We start from the raw sequence: 20,460 nt of genomic DNA on the forward strand, positions 1-20,460 counted from the left end.
ATAAATTTAAAATTTGTGTTATGTGGAAGTAAATAACAAAAACTCGGATATTATTTGCAAAAATTCTAGTTGGATGAGATTGCACTGGGTAATTAAATTGTGAATTGATTTTCAGATACTTTTTTTTTTGGTAGATTTTACTGTACAATAGATTTTTAAATCTATGCATTTATATAGCAGACACGTGAGCTATGAGCAAGAATTCAATTGCTTGACGTTATAATTAACCTGTGTTACTCCAGCCCAGTGTGAGAGCATGGCGCAATCCAAGTCTTGCGTAGTCAGTCCTCGGAGAAGGGGAAAAATCATTTAGAAGTTGAGATTCACAGTTCTGCTTTTTCATTAAAATACCATGTGATACTCTTTTCTGAATTTAACTTGGAACTTTCATTGTTTTGATCTAAGAAAAATGGTAAACTTAGAACCACACAAGTTATGTTAAATTTAGTATCTTGATGGCAGCGTGTATTGGTAACTATCAACTTGACTCTGTGAATCCATAATATTGTAGTTGAACCAGGGGAGATATGTACAGGTTCATATTGTAAGATAGGATTAAACTGCACGTCATCTTTGTCTTTGCCTCATGTTTTAACAAGAAGTAAAAGTCCTTGCTTTCTGGACACTACAGGCAGTACGTGCATCTTGCATCTCTGTGCAGGCTCCTTTTCTCTGCCGATTACTACCTTTTACTGTGCTTGTGGGGTGTATACAAGATCATCTCCATAATGTTTGAGGATTCACCTTATCTTGTGTTGAAGAATAAATGCTGATTAGGAGGCTATGACAGAATCATAGAATCATAGGTTCGAAAAGATCTCTAAGATCACGAAGTCCAACTGTCATCCCAACACCACGATGCCTACTAAACCGTATTCCGAAGTGCAATATCTACACGTTCTTTGAACACCTCCAGGGATGGTGACTCCACCACTTCCCTGGGCAGCCTGTTCTAATGCCTGACCACTCTTTCAGTGGAGCAATTTTTCCTAATATCCAATCTAAACCTCCACTGACACAACTTGAGGCCATTGCATCTCATCCTGTCGCTAGTTACCTGGGAGAGGAGACCAACACCCACCTCACTACAACCTCCTTTCAGGTAGTTGTAGAGCCTCCTCTTCTCCAGACTAAACAGCCCCAGTTCCCTCAGCTACTCCTCATAAGACTTGTTCTCTAGACCCCTTACCAGCCTTGTTGCTCTTCTCTGGACACCTTCCAGCACCTCGATGTCCTCCTTGTAGTGAGGGGCCCAAAACTGAACACAGTACTCGAGGTGCAGCCTCACCAGTGTCGAGTACAGTGGCACAATCACCTCCCTACTCAGCTGGCCACAGTATTGCTGATACAAGTCAGAATGCCGTTGGCCTTCTTGGCCACCTGGGCACGCTGCTGGCTCATGTTCAGCTGGCTGTCGACCAACACCTCAAGGTCCTTTTTGCGCCGGGCAGCTTTCCAGCCACTCCTCCCCAAGCCTGTAGCATTGCATGGGATTGTTGTGACCAAAGTTCAGGACCCGGCATTTGGCCTTGTTGAAACTCTTACAGTTGGCCTCGGCCCATGAATCCAGTCTGTCCAGATTCCTCTGCAGAGCCTTCCTACCCTCGAGCGGATCAACACTCCCACCCAACTTGGTGTCGTCTGCAAACTTACTGAGGGAGCACTCAATCCCGTCATCCAGATCATTGATAAAAGATGTTAAACAAGACCAGACCAAGGAGGTGGCAGGGACAACTTCTTTCTTTTTCTGCCACTGCCGTCCTGAAGTGGTTCTCCTGAAGGTGCAGCTTAGCAGCACCCCTGAAATGTGGTCTGGTGTCTGCACGGCAGAGCGGTCAGTGCGAGTTTAGAGGATAGAGCTTGCTCAGCACCCGTGAGGCCAGGGTTTCCTGGCTCCATTCTCTGGACAGTCTTTTGGCAGCATCCCGACTGCCCACTCTTTTCTTTTGGGGTTCATCATTCTTCTTGTAGAGGGTAGATGGCAAAGAAGAGATGCTCCAAAGGATGCCAAAAGGTAGATGGCAAAGAAAAGATGCTCCATGCCCACCGTGCACATCACTGCTGAGTAATTCTTACGTTGTCAGCAGCTACGCCTATCTTAGAGGTGCTCCCTGGCTTAGAGCTCTTCAATATACTTGAGAGAACTCAAGGCTGTGAAAGTACAGCAGAGGTAGGAGCTGATGATTTGTCAGGAAAAGTGTATTTTATGGAGCATGGGCACATTGAGAAGTTCATGGAAATTGACTAGAAAGTATTTGCATCTAACCCCTGGAAAATTGTGGTTAATGGGTATTGTTTTAATACTTAGAGATACACATGTTACCAACTTAAACAGTGTGCCGTGTAAACAGTATTGGTTCTAGGTCATTCTGTAGATAAAATGGAAGTTCTTGAAACAAACTCCATACTGAGAGGAGTTCTGTGATGGAGGAATATCCAAGAGAACTTTAATACTCAGTGGAGAACAAAAACACGTTTACTTCTATTTAAGATAACTGTGTCTGTTCTTTCCACTTATAAATTGACTTTTCCATGAAGCACGTGCATGTGTATGTACACACACGTACAGAATACATACATGTGTGTATAGAGAGTTTCTGTTGACTTAAATAGTGTGGGGAGATTTTTTTATCTTTTTTTTTATATTTTTTATCTATGGTTAATAACAAACTACTGATATTAATAACAAAACTGCGTACAGCTTGCTAGCACTGTGTCTTGTATTTACAGATCTTTTTGATGGACAGACTTTTGCAATATGATTAGAGAGTACATTACAGACTGGATTTTCTTCTGATTTCACAGTTGTCTTTCACCTGTATCTTGAGTTCTTTAGGATAAAATTATTTTTTAAAAGATCTATCCACTATTCTTTAAAGTTAAAACCTTTTCTATTCTTCGTTTATGTTTTGCATGTCAGTGTATCTTGTCTAACTTTAAGGCTGCTTAATCTCTATACTTAAGTTTGTGTAGTTATTTTCTGGAAGGTATCACCTATATAGTGTTTTGGATAAAGGAATGGCTTACTCTTCTGCTTGCATGTCCATTTTTGTCTCTCAAGTCTGTCATTCCAGACATTTCTTCACTTCACGTTTGTGTCCTTTCGTCTTCCTTCTTTCTGTTTGTTCCTTTTTTTATTTTTGTTTTTAAACTACTAGTCTATGCTGACTATGACCCATATGCTGTGGCAGGAGTGTGTAATGACCACGGCAAGACATACGCACTGTACGCTATCACAGTCCATCGGCGAAATCCAAACAGCGAAGAGACATGGAAGACATATCGACGCTACAGTGACTTCCATGACTTTCACATGAGGATCACTGAGCAGGTAGTTAATCTCACAAAAATCTGTTAAGGTTTCTTGGACAGGTGCTTTTTCTTTGTGATGGTACAGCATGAGTATTGGCTTTCTCAAAATAACTTAAGATGTGGAATTATAGTACTACATTATTCTCCAGTAAAGTGTACTCTTTTTACTGTTTATATGATATTATTTGTTCTGAGCAGTTTACAGGTGCATGTTCATATGGTTTAGTACCTGATGGTTAGGTAATTGCTCTTAACAAAAGCAAAAGGAACTTAGAAAGCTTTTGCCCCCACCCTCCCTTTGCTTTGGTCTCGAACAGTGGCATATTTCATTTGTTATATTCGTTACAGAGATCAAGAAATAAAAACTGAGCTTGGGAAATAGGTATTTAGGTTTTAAGTGAAACCTTAAGGATTGGTGGGGTCTCAAAAGGGACAGCTGTCAGCAGTTTGGTGTACTGCTAGACAATCTGCTTTTTATTGCTGAACTTGTATCCTCAGCCTCTTAACCCTCCTCAGCCTCTTAACCCTCCTAAAATGAAAGAAGAAAAAATAGAGATTTGTAATTCACCAGCTGGTATAAAGTAGAACCTGCTGACATGTAAAAGTGTCAAAAATGCAGTTTTTTAAAAAGTATTTCACCCTCCTCTTTTAACCAAGCCTTTGGAGAACTCAGAATTGGCTGCATAACCTTTGAACTAGTCAGAAGTGTTGGATTATATCTGTTTACTTTGTTATTAATTGGGAGATGTATAGAACAAATTCTGTACAGGTAGGTTAGCATTGTAAAGTCACAACAGCAATAAAAATGGAAAATGCTTTATTTAAAAAAATCAAATATTGTCTTGAATATTTGTATTAATTATAAACAGTGACTTTCCTTTGAACTTCTTATTATCTTAGTGTGCTGTCAATAAATTTGCAATACCAATTTTTGAACTCCTCTTCAAATAGATTGTTGTTGGTTTTTTTTTTTTTTTAAATCACTGTTTTGAAGAATCCCAGACCTGTTGAAACCGGTGTGAGTTCCCTGATCTTACAGTGAGTTGATGCTCTGCTGGTATGGGGCAGTCATTTAAGACTGACCTAACAGTAAATGACTAGAAAAAAATGGCAGAAGCAAAAATTTTCAAAGTATGAAAGCTCAGAAATTTCTTGTTGCTAAATCTGAGTTCTTTGAATTTACAGAAGATGGAACCATTGCCCTAGAACACTAAGATTGCAGAGAGTAAAGAAATTCCTGTGCTGCGTTGTAGCATCTCAGAAGCTCACAACAATATTGCTTTGTGTTGATAATGAAATTCGTATTCCTACTGAATTTATGGGCACAGGAATGTCACTGATACACTGACCACCCTTCTTGCGTGCTTGTCTAAGACATTTTTGTTGAGATGTTAAGTTGAAGGTTAGAATCTTTTACTTAAAATTAATAGGAAGGGAAGGGATTATTTTTTATGTTTTTCAAAGAAAATAGGCACTTGATCCAAAACGGAATTGTAGTTAGCTGTGTATAGTATTTGTATGAGCTTTTTTCCTTAAAGCAGTGAATAGAGTCACACTGATTTCTTTACTCAGTACTGTAATAAATATAATTTGAAGTAGATACCTGTATTTAAAATACAGACTGTTCTTTGCTTACATCGCTTCTGTTTAGGTACAAGTATCCAGATAAAAAATAGACCATCTTCTGTTCGGTAATTTCCCCACATGACCTGTTTGTTGTTTCTTAAAGCCTAGATACAATACCTTTCGCTCGTTACTGCATTCAGAATATTATTAATTGTTTACATGAAGTCTGGATTCTATATGTGGTTAATCCTGATTCTTCAGTTTTATTCTTGTCACTTTTTAGTTTTTGTGCATTGTAGCAAATATGTTCAACCTTCTTAAGTGTTAGGGCCTCTTCTTTCCCTGCTGCTTTCCTGGAACACCTGTTCTTCTTGTAGAACTGGAACAGTAGAAGACATATCAGCCAGCGTCAATCACTGTCATTACCTGGAGAAAAGGCACAAGAGATGGCATATCAAGCATGGTATAATAACCTATGTGTAAACTTGGTGCTGCCATCCACTCCAGGGATAAAACCTTAATCATTTCGTTAGTAGGTTTGAGCAGGAGAGGAAAGGGAAGATGTTTTGAAAAGATTTGCAAGTTCTCTTGATGTAGTCTTATAACCCTACTAACTTTTGCTCAAATAATAATGATAAATCTTGAGCCTAAACCTTTGTTGAGCAGGTGTGATGACAGGAAGAATTTGCACGCTAGACTAGTCTGTATTTCAAAAGTGAGTGTCAAGTGTGTGTTTAAAATTAAAATTAAATTTTCCCCCTGACAGTCTCACGAGAATTTTCGTGCATTTGTTCTTGATGGCCTACCTTTCATTTTAGCTCCTTCGAGGAATCTGAGTTGTGGGCCTGATGCAGAAATTATTTGCCAGATGTTACATGGTAGATAAGAATAGCTGAATATAATGACCTCTGTAATTTCTGAGCTTATATGGTGATTTGAAACTCTTTTGAAAACAGAATTAAAAAATACTCTAATTTTTCCAGTTTGAAAACCTTGCAAATATACTGAAACTTCCTGGCAAAAAGACATTTAACAATATGGACAGAGAGTTTTTGGAAAAGAGGAAAAAAGATTTAAATGCATATTTGCAGGTAAGCTGTTACATGTTTTTGGTTGTGTTCTTGGTTGGAATTCTTTTTTCTGAGGTAGAAAATTTGCTAGCATGCTTTTTTTTTGTTTGGTTTTTTTTGGGGGGGGGGGGGTTTGTTTGTTTGTTTTTTTAAAAAGCTGTACGGTAGGTGGTACAAAATCCTAAATAGTATACCATAAGAACTTCATATTATCTAACAAGTTTGCCTTTTCTTTGTGGTTTTGGTTTATTCTCAGCCAGTTCTGTCCCAACTTCTCGGAGCTGGTGAAGTTCTGGCTGTGTTGGTTTTGAGCTCTATGCCACTAAACTTTTTTCCATTACACTCATGTTTGTGGTTACTTTCTCTTGTGCTGTTGTGTAAGGATTGGCGTGGCACCGGCTTTGGCGGTGTAGCACAGCCACGCAGCTGCTCCATTCAGATAAGGCCCGTATCAGCCCAGCAAAAGGAATTCAGTTGTCTTACTTCACAGGGACTTTCTGGTCATTTAGCACTAAAATATGTTGACCAACTCAATGGACATGTTAACAATAAGTAATGAAAATTAATAAAACATTTTGAAGTCTAATTGTTCGATTTAGAGTGCTAATATTTTTTTCCGTTAAAAGATATGTGCCCCATGTTTAATAGTAATATTTTTTCATTCACAGATTGGGGTTTTTTTCTTTGCATTTTAGAAGCCATTTGAGTGGTCATAAAGTTGTGTGTTTTTCTGTGAGATGCTATAATTAACAGACTAGTTAAAATTATGGGAATTATCAAGATGTGTGTTGTTTCCATCTTGAGAATAGTGTAATGTTGGAATAAAATTTAGGTTAATGAATGAGAAAATACATTGCAAGATGTAGTGTCTTTGTGTATGGTAAACTTTTACTAAGCTGAATGATGTGGGCTTTTCCATTATTTATTCAAAAGCATCTTTTAAAAATTATTTTACTCAGCTCTTACTAAATCCTGAAATGATGAAGGCTTCTCCAGCTTTAGCCCATTATGTGTATGACTTCTTGGAGAATAAAGCCTACAGCAAAGGGAAGGGGGATTTTGCACGGAAGGTAAGAATGTTCTGCACTGTCAAGGGAACTTTAGAGCATTCATTAGTGCAGTGACTGCATTTAACAGAGATGTTGAACTGTTTATTAAACAGCTATATAGAACTTTCAAACCAACTTGCAAGTGAGTTGCTTTAATACTCTGAATGGCAAAGTATCTGAGGACACATGGAACCAAAACGTTTATCAGTTTTATAACAGGTAAATTTATTTATATGACAAGGAAATAAAATTTTCAAATCGGACACAGTGTATTGCACCAAGACTACTTTAAAGTGTGTCTGTTGCAAGTTACTTTCTGTCAGACGTCTGTGATTTTTTTTTTTTTCTTTTTTAGTCTCATTCCTTCTAATTTCTTTTCTCAGTTCTTTAACCTGTATTTGCTGCTGTTACCATGCTCTCCACTCTTCAGCCCAAAAGATGAAATGCATTTGCCTTAAAAACCAGCTGTTAATGTGTTCAGCGGCTTTAATCATTCAGAGTCATTGGTCAGATTCAGAGCTCTGAGCTGTGCATCCTATTTGTTAAGCCACCAGAACTCTCTTCAGACAAGTGATTCTTGGTGCAGGTGACCTGTTTGTGTGGGCATCTGCTTTGCAAATACAGCTATTTCTAAACTTTTAGTGATGTTGGTGTAAAAAGCATCTGCAATAGAATTGTCACATCAAGAAATAGAAATGAAAGTGACGCTAAAACCTTATTCTGCATTCTGTGATGAAGTTAAACGATTTGAGTTGTTCTTTATATTATCGTTCTCTGGAACAGTGTGATACTTCTCATAGTGTATAAATATACTGGTGTCCTCATAGATTATACAATTCTGGTTAAACATCTTCCCCTTTAGATGGACACATTTGTAAACCCACTGCGTAACTCTATGAGAAATGTATCAAATGCAGTCAAGTCTCTCCCTGACAGCCTGGCAGAGGGAATGACTAAAATGTCAGACAACATGGGTAAAATGTCAGAGAGATTGGGACAAGACATAAAGCAATCATTTTTCAAGGTAAGAAAATATTTGGTAGTTAATGCATACTAGTGAATTAATAAGAGATATCGACTCACTTAAACCTATGTTGTATACTATAATGAAGAGTCAAGTCATTAGATGGGAAAGCAATCTCGTTTAGACCTATACCCTTTTAATAAGGTTCAGCAGTCATTATCCTATAAACATGGAGTTCTCTTTGCTATGAAGTATCACATTTTAAGATGGCATCTACAGACTGTTACAGTGATCCTTCTTCACTAATTCAGTGTAGCCACTTGAGAAGAGAGTCACTGCTTTTCTTATTTTTTTTACCACCCATTCTTATAAAGCTAGTTTGCTGCATCTGCTGCTTATGTTAGAGAAAACCCATACATTATGAAACTTACGGAGTAAGGAGATAGCTTTTTTTTCTGCCTTATTCCTTGCTGAACTCTGTTTTTAATTAAGTTTTCTGTCTTTCCTGCCATCTTTCCTCATCTCTTATATTCCTAAAATGTAATACCTTAGAGGTGGGGAATGGTAGCATGGCATGCTATCTGGAAGTCCTATGAAAGCAGTAATCTTCCTAACATGTCCATCTTACCCTTCTTTGTCTTGCCTTCCTCTTTCTGTGTGTAGCTAAGGTCTGTGATCAGGGATTGTTCCATTTTGTGTTACCAAAACAGTTATATGTGGCAGATGTAGAACAGCAACCAAGATGAGTTAACCCTTAAACCACGAACAGGAATAATGAATCGGGGGGGGGCGGCTGTATGAGGGGGTGTTTGATTTTGTTCATTACTTGTGAGATAAAATAATTGGCTCTGAACTTTCTCATTGCTGGTAACTTCCCTGGTGTGTGACTAACAGTATATCTGCGGTTATACTCACTGGGAAGTCCATGACTAGGCAGGACTTAAGATCAAGAGGAAATACCAGAAGAAATATCAGTTCCATATGAATTTCTAGCTGTTTTTCAGTTGAAGCGTTAGGCACTTGAGAAAATATGTGTGGGTTGTCATAAAGGTGTTGGTAGCTTTGATAGCTATGGCACGATACCTTCAGGTTTGTTGGAAGATGAAAGGACTACTGTATGTTTATCTAGTATGCAACTGACTTTTGACCAACTGTTTGGTTTTCATTTCCATAACCAAATTGATTATGAAAATTGATCCAATTTATTGGTATTCTAAAGTATTTTTTACTTCATAAACGCTACCTTTTTTCCATTGTAGGTGCCTCCTTTGATCCAGAAAACCTATTCAGATCCTGACCATTGCCGTGTTGCAGCACCAATTGATGACAATGTGAGTCTGACATTTGTGCTTTCAAAGTTGACGCCTCTAAAACTAGATTAAAGAGTTACTTATGTTAAACTATGTATTTCTTATGATATTATAGCAGGCACTTACAAACAGTTCTTAACTTTTTAAGAAGAAATTTAACACATTTACTTCTGAATTAACATCTTTGTTAGTACTAAAATGGTTTGCACAACAGTAGAATGACTTAGAGTGTACATGCTACTGCTGCTGTATTTTGTGGGGTGGGGGTTGGTTTGGGGTTTTTTTACCCCTCCTCCCTCCAGACTGCTAGCCTCATTTTATCGATGCTGATTTCTGATGTGACCTTTTAGGGGGCACCTAAAACGTATAGAGTAGTAATATTAGAAACTTGAAAGTGCAGTTTAAGCTCTTGATATTATCATAAGCTATGGTATTTTGCTATTGTTTTGATTTAAATATTGGTCATATATGTGAAAACAAATGGTAAAAACCTTTTATCTCTAAGTAGGACAGAAAGGCCATAAGATTACCAGTGATTATATGAAATTTTCTGTGGTCTTAAATCTGCACCTGTTCTGCCCTTCACATTTCAGGTTTTTTGGTCACATCAAAGCATTCCAGTTTGTCTTCTCGTGCGTAACTGCGATGATGGCTTGGTAGATGTATTTTTGCTCAAATAACATAGCCTTGAGTTGTTCTGGGTTTTCTTTTTTCTGCGTTATTTTGCACTATATTGGAATGTAGCCATACATTGGTAATTACAAATGTATATCTTTGATAGTCCTGAGGCTTCTGTTTTGCATAGCCAAAACAAAATTATATCATTCCAGTATATGAGCAGTTTCTCTGCAAATATTTTATTGATCTTCTGTAAAATTAATAGAAGCTACAATTCTTGATAGCTTCTAAGCTAACATACCAAGTGTTTCTGAAAGGCAGATTTCAAATATTCTAAAACCTTTCAACTCTAAACAGCTCATTTAAGATGCATTGTTTGCAACTTACAGTCACTCAATCGGACTGAAAATACGGCAGTTTGAATGGAACTTTAAGTGGAGAAGCAGTACTGTAAAAGTGAGGCGTGGATCTGTAGAATCTCCAGCTGGATTATGAATCTGCTGTCTGTGTTCCAGTTGTATATAAAGATGCACTTGTGTAGTTCACCAAAAAAATGTCACATAGCTGTGAGGTCTTGCTAATTCTTCCAGCGTTGCATTAAAAATACAGTGCAGACTGCTTTTCCAGGTAGAGCTGTATCAGATTCCAAATACAAAACAAAATTCTGAATGTTATGCTTAGAATGTAAAAATCCTAATTAAAAAAAAAAAGAGAAAGTGCATTCAGTCTTAAAATAAATTCTGCTGAGGATATGGTAAGAGTTTAATTTTAGCTTGCTATTCTGTTAAGTTTTAATGATAAATATAAAGTTTAAATAATCAGTCAAAAAATCAAAATAATTTGTTGTATTTCAGACAAATATTTGTGGTCTTTGGTATAATGCAGTTGTAACTTCAAATGCTGTCTTTTTATTCAGTAGCTTAACAATATGTAGGCTTGTATTTTGGCTTATAAGCAGGCCACGAGAAGCTGCTGTTGTTTCCATAAGAGAAACATTAATAACAACTAAGATGATAATCTAATACTTTCAAGCTACAGAATTTAGTAAACTTTCCCTCAAATTTTAGTATTTGAAAAATATTGACAGTACGAGTGTATGCCATCCATCTTTAAAAATTTTTACATAGTTACTGAATCCTCTGTTTTAGGATTTCCATAGAAGTTGTTTTTTCTAAGGCAATCCGTGTAACATGTTCTATTAAATAATAATCTTAATCTACAAACATAAAAGCACTTAATAGGCATGCAGGTTAGAGCGGTGTCTAACTAAAAGGCAGTTCATTGCAGTGTACCCTTAGGAGGTTCTAAATTTGACGCAGTGTATCCGTAAGTACAATATTTACTTGTATTAACTTTCTTCAGCCTTGGTGAAATAACTGTTTCTTTTTGTCTTATTTCAAAGATTCAATGGATTTAAGCCTAGTTAAATTTTCGAATCTTTCTTTACTATTAGTGGTGTTATAGAAGATTTAGGGAAGATTTTATATTACAGTAAAATACACAGCAAAGTGTGCCTGTTGTTATTCTGCTCATACTGAAGCATTTGTCCTGTGAAGTAGCTACTAGAACAGTAGCTTTCTTGAACTGAAATAAAAGTTTACTAATTACACTTTTACTCACTTGATCAGGTGGATGACAATATTCCACTGAGAGTGATGCTCCTCCTCATGGATGAAGTCTTTGATTTAAAGGAAAGAAATCAGTGGTTAAGAAGAAATATAAAAAATCTGCTTCAGCAGCTTATTAGAGCAACATACGGTGACACAATTAATAGGTACTGCTTTGCTTATATAGAGTGATCGTGTGAGTAAGACTATATAGACTGTGTCTGTAAATCCTTTTTGGTGTTACTAAATTATTGTGGTTTAAATCTGCATTAATTCCCCTTTGAAGAGGATCAATAAACCAAGTACAAATGTGGTATAAAATGCAGATAAACACAAAATGTTAATGAAAGACCAATTCCAGTCACTCTTGTATGCCAGAGAACTTTCAAAAAGAGTTTTCACACATCAACAAGAGCTCATGTTTTTGTGAATGCATCTTAGTACTGATGGTGTCAGTGCTTTTTACCCCGTGTTTTACACTATACTTTTTGTTGTTGATAGTGCTTATTACTTTCTGCATTATTTCTGTTTGCATCTCTTTGCCACAGAAGATACACTGGCACTATCTTGTTACATGAACTTTACTGACTTGCTGTGTTAAGTTTTTGCTCTCACACTTTTGAAGGTGGACGGGGGGAAAGGAAAAGGACTGCTATGGGGTCCGTTCTGCTGCCCTCCTTGTTCACTGTAGTTCACATATACCCTTTCTCATGCAAATGCAAAGCAAATTAGTAGTGCTAAATAATGTTTCTTGCTCTCAGCTTAGATATCTACTATTTCTAGGCTTTCCTTTCTAATAATTTTTTTCTGAAATGTAAATAATAGTATAGAACAAAAAAATTTCTAGAAATAGCACTGGCACTAAATTGTCACTTTGGATTAGTGCCATGAATCAAAAACTTAATTTCTGGCAGGTGAGAAGTAGTTTCCTATTACTTTTTCAGGACATTTCTCACTGTATCATTACTTTTTACCCTTCACAAGTACATTTTTGACATTTTCATCAACACTGTTAAGCATATAGACAGTTCTTGTAGTAGCAGTAGCGATGCAGCCATGTAATAGTGGCAGCACTGGGTGTTTTTCAAATAATTCCTTGTGGCCAGGTGACAATTACCTTGACACTTGTGCTTCCAAAAACATGCTGCCCTGTTGAACAATTCTGACTACTTTTGGCTGTTTTCAGATTGTATTATAAGTAACTGAGTTTGTGCACAGGCTGCTGCTTTCTTATTGCAGAGGTGTGTGAAGAACTATTTTGCTTCTGCATTTGGAGCTATTCCGGATACTCAGAGCTTCCTCTGGTTCAGCAGTCATACCTTGTCCTAGCAGATTCTTGGGGTTTAATGGCATTCTGCAGCAAAATTGTGTTTTCCTGTTTCTTGGAAAACTAAACTCAAATTAAGTTTGTGGAAATAATCCTGGGATTATGGTGATACACAGATGTGTATATCATTTCTGTAAACATGCTAGATTTGAGTATTTGGCTGTGTGTATGTGTTGATGAGTGAAGGTGAAAGTTTGTGATCAGTCTGTGTCTCCTGTTAAAGGTTATGAAGTAACTGCATGCATAAGGATGTTAACTTGAGATTTTAAGTAGGTCCTTTGCTTACAGAAGCAGAACTTGAAGAGTGTTCCATCAAGAGGAGCGCTTCTCAAGCAGAACATTTATATAATGCTGATGGGAGGTGCAACATCAATTTTCCAGCCTCCTTAGTCATTGTACATTTACTCGAAGTGAAGAAGGCTTTAACTTGAGGAGTGATCAGTGAGCTTAGCTTAGATTTTTATCTTGAGGAATGGCATTTGCCTTCCTAGTGTGCAGTATTATAGAACCTACTTAGAGTTGGAGAAAGCTGAAATTACACTTTGTTTGCCCTAGAGTGCTCTTTAAAAAGCTGTGCTGATTTGTTTTCTGTTTCAAAAAATAAATGAGACACCTGTTTCTTTAATTTTAGAAAAATAGTAGATCATGTTGATTGGATGACATCTCCTGAGCAAGTAGCAGATGCGGTAAAACGCTTCAGGTATGTCTTTTATCATACATGTTAAATATGAAGTGCTTGCCAGTTGATGTCTAATATCTTTATATCCTTCCTATTCTTTTTATGTGAGGAAATTATTATTACTGTATAGAATTCCACTTGGAACATTCATTGCTTTTTATGTGTGTTAACTGAGAGAAAGTAACTGTCACATGAAGAAAAGCAATTTGGAGTTTCCTCCTCTTCCTTATAATGTTCTTTGTTAACCAGTCTAGAAGAGCTAGCGTATGGGTGTACTTATGGATTTCATCAGATTACTGGATGAAATGCATTGTTTACCTTGATGAAGGCATATGCATGCGTTACCTTAAAAGGCAAATAATTATTACTAAAAACACTCTAGCTCTAGGCTGGTACGTTTTGCATGTGGGCAAATAGAACAGAACTGAAGCCTGAGCTTGAAAGTATCAAAGGCTCTGTCATTTCTGTTTCCTAGAAGCCTTAATAGCTTCTGCAGTGCTGTTGAGCAAGAGCCACTTGCCTCCATCTCCACCTTTTCTTTTTTGATGGGGTGAAAGAGATAAAGTAGGATCACGTATTAGCCAAAGGGTCATACTTTACAGATATTCTGTTATTGTTTAATAAAATGGAGTAAGAATGTGCACTTCTTACTCAGAAAAAGACTGTGTCATTCACTGAGGCAAAGTACCTGTTTAGACATAGGCATGTCTTTTGCATGGGACTTTATACTACACTGAAACTACTTTATCTCAGCTTTAGCATGTTGATAGGTTAACTACTATCAGAGATCTAATGAAGCAATTAATATACCTAAGCCTAGAATCTTTCAGTGGCGATAGAGACTGATTGGTAAAAGCAAACCTTAGCTGTATTTCATGTAACAAGTATGTGGTATTTGAATTGTTTTGGTGTGTAATATTTTCTTAAAATTTTCTTTCATCTAATTCTTGTACTAAAAAAGTATATGGTAGCTACTAATACATTAAGTGTATTGAACTTACTGCTTTTGATTTCTTTTTCACCTTTTCCCTGTTCTAATATTTGAAGGGTGTGTTTCGTTGTGTGCAAATTACTTTCTTGTATTTATTTTATGAGATAACTTTGAGGGATTAAAAAGAGCCTTTCACGTGATAAAATTTTAATGTATTTTGACAGATTTGCTTTTGTTACAGAGATGCTTTTTGGCCCAACGGCATTTTAGCAGAGAGTGTTCCACGGAGGGACAAAGCTATTAGAATGAGAACGAGAGTGGCAGGGAAGACCAAATTACTGGAGGTAATGCCAGGTAAGTAATTCTGGGGTTGAAACCTAATAATTCTTACCATATATTGTTGCTAGAATTAATGTCGGTATTCTTGTTGATTGTTGAAATGTTGTAAAGAAATGCTGACCTATTAACTGTATTTAAATAAAAAAGGTTTTTTATTATTAGAATACTGAATATTTTCACATATATGGTGACTTTGCAACTGTAATTCTCTTAAAACCAACCTGGAATTCAGTTTCATTAGAGGATTTAAATTTAGTGCATAAAATACCTAGATTTCAATACAGCATGATTCATCTAAAATAACATATTGCCACATACATAGTGTAAAAGTGAAGTAACTTTTAGAAATCCTTTCTGCTGTAGGAGGACTAGTCATGTTATGTATAATAGAGGTGCTGTTACTTCAAATTCCAAGCTGCTTAATTTGAAAGACTTAATATTCACTTTAAGTTTGTTGTTAACACATAAGCAGAATTTAGCTTAAACTTCTATGTAACTTTCATTTTTGTAGATGAACTGAAGCACATCATAGGTGCTGAGACAACTCGGAAAGGCATTCTTCGAGTCTTTGAAATGTTCCAGCACACTCAACTGAATAAGAGAATGGTGTACGTGTTTCTGGAAAGATTTCTAGAAACCTTATTTCCACAGAATAAGTTCCACGAGCTCTTCAACAAACTGCATTCACGGTCAAAGCAGATGCAGAGGTATAAACAGAGACTACATTCTACTCAAGCGCCTTCTTTGCAGAAGAGGTGACACTTCAATCCTATTAAGCTGGTGTATGTTTGTCCAGGACTAGTTACTTGGGCAGGTTCTCTGGGGCTTCAAACTCACATGCTGTTATTTCTGCACCAGTCTTCTAGTGTCACATATTAGATTATTAATGCATCTGTAAGACCTGTGGATCTTCTTATCTTCACTTGTAATTCAACCACTACCAGAAGGGTTTGTGTACCTTAAATGATTTGGTGCGTCTTCATGCAACATTGAGAAGAATATTGGCCCAATGTGTAAGAATGCTGATTCCTTCCATTCCTGAGTCGATGTTTTGCCAGCAGTGAAAAGTGCCAGACTGTACGAGTAAAGCACAACTGCGGTGATGCAGTGGAAGAAAAGGATGTTTTGGCACTGGGAGATAGTGCAATGTGTGAGAATCAGGTGGAATTCTTCTGTGTTATGACTGAGGCTCTGTAGGGCGCTCTCAACATTCCTGTAAAGGCTGAGCTAACAGGAAGAGTAGTCTCTGGAATAGCAGGTTCATAGGAGAGGGGAGAAATAGTTATAGCCCTATCATAAAAGTACATTTATTAGAGAAAAGTTGAGGTAACGTGGCCTTTATGCCGCATTTCCTTCACCTTTCATGTTTTGCAAAATAAACTAACATTAGATCTAATGGGGGTTTTAGTAAAGGCAGAGGTGCAGTAGAAATAAACCCTTTGTTTTGTAGCTTTAAGGGCCATATTCTGCTCTTATAGCACCTGGCATACATTTTGCATGTAACTTCAGCGGAGAAGGAGCATCCTATTTATGTTTGGTTGGCATGTTTGAGCATATGTCACGTTGATAGTTGTAGAAGGAAGGGGGTACATGTTTCAAAGAGGATAGACATCATGTTAAAAGATGAGGACATTGCACTAAAAACACAGTTACACACAACTCCCCACTAAATTTTGAAACTTTTTTGGGTGTAAAAGACTGTCCTACTAAATTGAAAGATTCCTTACCTTTTAGTCTGTAACCCTCATTATGGAAAAATACTAGAATTAGTTGGTTCCTCACAGGTAAAGGATTTCATTAGGCATATGCAAACACTTGGAAATTCCTGAATGCATCTCAGTGTATATATGAAAATAAAAAGGAGATAAAACTACAATATTTTTTTAAATATTTTTTTTATTTTTTGCATAGTGTAAAATTTTAATACAAATTTGACATCAAGGCCCCACATCCATCTGTTTAGTTTCATTGAAGAATTTCTGTCCAATTAAAGTAAAGTAACAACTGAATAATCCTGTTTGGCCACAGCATATCTCAGTTTGTGTTTTCTTTTTTGGGGTCCCTAACTGTTCGAGCACCACTATCCGGGTGAATAGAAAGTAATCCTATTGAGTCCGTTTTTTCCTGAACGCTAAACACAGGGTAAGATACAGTTATTGATCAAGGATCCTTGTAGTAATTTGTGTCTTAATGGGAAGACATGATCCTTTTATGTGAGGGAGGAACATAAACCTTTTATGAAAGCGTTCTAAGAGAAGATAGAAGGCTCTCTAAGGACCTAGTTAAATTGACTGAAGCCTCTATATAGTTCGTTTTTTCTCATGGACTCTATTAATGCGATGTAGCCTTTTATCATACTACTTAATAATGATCATATTGTACTGTTAACATTCTCATACAGTATGCATGGGCTCAAGTGCACTTGTGTCTTTTCTTTATTGCAGAACTAAATACTGTAAATGAAATCCCTTTCTTTTATAATCCCAAGAACACAAGTTGATAAATATGTAAGAACCCTTCCCCCTTCCTCTCTGCAGGTTCTGTAGAAGCGTGATGATTGAGTGCTGTTGAATTTAACAAAATTACAGAGTTCTGTGTGAAGTAAGCAGCGTAGCCAGCTCTTATTGTTTACATGCCTGTATCTTCCTCTGATGTCAGGGGGCTCAAGCATACCTGACATCTGACTGATGAGAGATCGTTCAGCAATTGTCCTTGGTAATACAGTAAATATATCATTGATACTACCAAGTCTAATTTATGTCTTTTAAATCACTGAATTTGTAACGCACTATGAAAGTGGGAAGTACAAATACTGTTGTGTCGAATCTGTGGAACCTTTATCTATCTGTAGGTACCATGAAAAATTTCAAGACAATAGTGATCATGTGCAAATTTGGGATTTTTAAATATCTGGTACATTTCTGTAAAAATAAAATAATATCTCTAGGAATGTGAACCGAACATAATATGCCATGTTTATTAGTGATTTTACTTAATTAATTTATTACATATATATACCTATACACACATTTATATACATGTGTGTGCATGTGTGTATATGTATCAAAGTTTTGTCTCCTGTATTTAAATACAGAATGTGGCTTCCTAATGCAGTAGTGCCTGTTGGCTGGCAAGAATCATCAGAAACAAATACTTTTTGTTAAAAAGAATTTGTATGTATCTTTATTTAAATGGTTTTCCTGGTGACGATCTAAAATAGCTGCCCTGTTGACCCATGCAGCCTATTATCCTAGAAGGTCTCCGAAACTGAATGTTAATATACAGCACTTAAGTGTCTGGGTGTATCTTCTGGCCTTTGGGTGCTGTGACTGGCTGCTGATAATTGTGCCATTGTCAACAAATGCACTTGTTTTAGCCTTAATTATTTTTAAGAGAAAATGAGTAATTGAATTTTTCATTTGGTTCATCCTCGAGCTTCTGCTGCTGGTGTTTGCTACAACTAAACAGCATATTTTAAGTGCTACCAGAATGTGTACCAAAATAAAAATACATGAATTCCACAATCTAAATTTTAATTTTGTGCAATATTTTCATTTAATGCATGTGTATTTGAATAACTGTAAAATAAATGAATTTTTAATGTTTTGAAGTCTAGGTTAAAAATGTCTTCTCAGCTGAACAATTTTCCATTCTGTTGTTGCGTTAGTTTATTTAAGGACTTGTTTTAAAAGTCTTGTTTGTTACTTAGTTAATTCCCGTGTTCTCAATGATCCTTGCTCATCTGAGCAAAGCTCGTATGTGACAAGGGAAAAATCCGAAGAGCACATCTCATGAATATAGCTGTTATAAATTACTTGTGCATATCGTTGTACAGTAAGTGTCAGCTGTGTGCCTAATTGTTCTATTGATGCTTTTTCCCTCCCTTCCTCCTCCTCTCGTTTCCGTAACAAAGAATGAACATGAAACAGGCTGCCATGGTCACCTCTACTGAATGGCAGAGGACTCTGAATTTATTTTGGAGTTTGCATTTATGTTCTGTCCAATAGAAAGCTAAAAACTTACACTAATAAAGTATTAACAGGATTATTATGAGTCTCTGTTTATTTTAAAAATAACTTTCTCCCCAGCAGATACCGATGTTCCTCAAGTCTGGGAAAAAATCACTGAAGGTAAAAATATCGCTGTTAAGTGCTGTTTAAATAAAACAGTTATTCCTTGATTTTTTTTAATAGTTTATATAATCTTGTTTTGCTTTTAACAAATTAATCTCTACATTCATTTTCAACCAGTATTTGCATAGAGTCCTGTATTTTATAAGGAGATATGCAGAAACAGTGGGATTGTATGGTGTAGGAGGGTTTTTTTTTTATTGTTGGGTTTTTTTATTCTTTGGCTTTCCCGCCCCCGGGTTTATTTTTGCAGCAGCTGGATGTACCATGGGAGCACAATTGTTCCCCGTGATATATTTAATCCAGCTGTTTCACATTCATCAAAATGTTGCCCTCAGCTACGGAGATGTTAGTTCTTTGACCCTAGGGTAAAGCATTTACCACTTTCAGTGACTTACACACTTTTGCTACAGGATATAGACACATCTGAGGAATTTAGCTAGCTGATTGCAAGTTCTTATTTGTTGAAGCTGTTATCCTAGGATAATTTTATGACAAGAAACCCGTTCCATTATAAACTTTCTTTAGAAGTTGTAAAAATATCTGCCATTTGCTAAGTGAGGATAATATGTGTCTGTGGCTTATTTAACTTTCCAGTCTGTCACATTATGTTGTTTGTATTAGTTTTGATGTTTAGTGAGCATGTGAGGATAGCTAAAGTTTGTAAAGTTCAGGAATCGGCATTACTCTACATCGATTTATTTAACTGCAAATCTTGTGGTTTCTCTCTTGGAAGAAAGAATGAAATGAAATGTAGTGAAAACAGTTCATTTTTGTTAAGTGCTTTGAAAGAAATTAAGATTTATTTTCATGAAACACTGGAAATGTCTATGCCACTGCAATTTCCCACCCACCCACATAGAAATATGTTTGAATATTTTCGTATTCAAATACCTCAAATAACTGTTTCCCATGCCGTGTCTCTTTAAATTACTGTGGCATGTTGGGGTTGGGATAGTCTGCACAGGTCAGTTAAATTATTTGATACCTGGTCCAGAAAGCACTAACTGGATTTCTCATTTGACATTTTAGAATTGGAATAGCACGTAAATTACTTCTGAGGTTGGGATTGAGTAGAGAACAAGACTATGCTGAATTTGTTGGCAATCTAGAGCTACTTATTGGGAGTAACTTAATGTAGCTTTCAAAACCAGACTTGCTTTTCTTACTGTAATGGTTTTAAAGGCTAGTCCCAAGTAGTCTTTTGAGTCTTTGTGTTCTGAATTTTCTCAGCTTGAGGTCTGGAAGCATGCTAATTCTGAATGAAGTTGAGAGGTACTGATGGAATTTTCTGTTACCAATTTAACTGGAGTTCCAGGTAAGAGATTCTAATAAAATTGTGAGAATTGGGAACACTCTTCTTCATTCAGAACAAGTGGAAGATAGTTGTGCAAGCTACCTAGTTATTGCATGTAAAGAATAGCTAGAACTTGAAAGAAACTTTTAAACATAGCTAGCCAGTACTAGGGTACGTACAAAACTTTATTTGCATGAGTCATCTCATGTTAGCAAGCTACAGGTTTCTTATTTTTCAGTTTTGAAGGGAAAGTTAGAATTT

At 36.5% G+C, this 20,460-nt stretch overlaps 1 protein-coding gene across 6 annotated transcripts in view; it reads left to right on the forward strand.

Annotated features, from left to right (window-relative positions):
* Positions 1 to 18,816, forward strand: part of SNX13 (sorting nexin 13) — a 71,742-nt gene extending 52,926 nt beyond the window's left edge. For 4 of the 6 annotated variants that reach the window (XM_075419208.1, XM_075419213.1, XM_075419214.1 and 1 more), the window contains 9 exons: positions 3,159 to 3,331; positions 5,862 to 5,969; positions 6,908 to 7,018; positions 7,860 to 8,021; positions 9,221 to 9,292; positions 11,518 to 11,663; positions 13,455 to 13,523; positions 14,675 to 14,787; positions 15,284 to 18,816. In XM_075419208.1, coding sequence (XP_075275323.1) covers positions 3,159 to 3,331; positions 5,862 to 5,969; positions 6,908 to 7,018; positions 7,860 to 8,021; positions 9,221 to 9,292; positions 11,518 to 11,663; positions 13,455 to 13,523; positions 14,675 to 14,787; positions 15,284 to 15,531 — 1,202 coding nt within the window. In that variant the 3' untranslated portion in view covers positions 15,532 to 18,816. The remainder of the gene's footprint in view (positions 1 to 3,158; positions 3,332 to 5,861; positions 5,970 to 6,907; positions 7,019 to 7,859; positions 8,022 to 9,220; positions 9,293 to 11,517; positions 11,664 to 13,454; positions 13,524 to 14,674; positions 14,788 to 15,283) is intronic. The other 2 variants (XM_075419211.1, XM_075419212.1) reach the window with 2 other exon arrangements.
* Positions 18,817 to 20,460: the final 1,644 nt, after the last annotated feature.

This window comes from Opisthocomus hoazin, chromosome 4 (assembly GCF_030867145.1).
Source record: "Opisthocomus hoazin isolate bOpiHoa1 chromosome 4, bOpiHoa1.hap1, whole genome shotgun sequence".
NCBI classification, from domain to species: Eukaryota; Metazoa; Chordata; class Aves; order Opisthocomiformes; family Opisthocomidae; genus Opisthocomus; species Opisthocomus hoazin.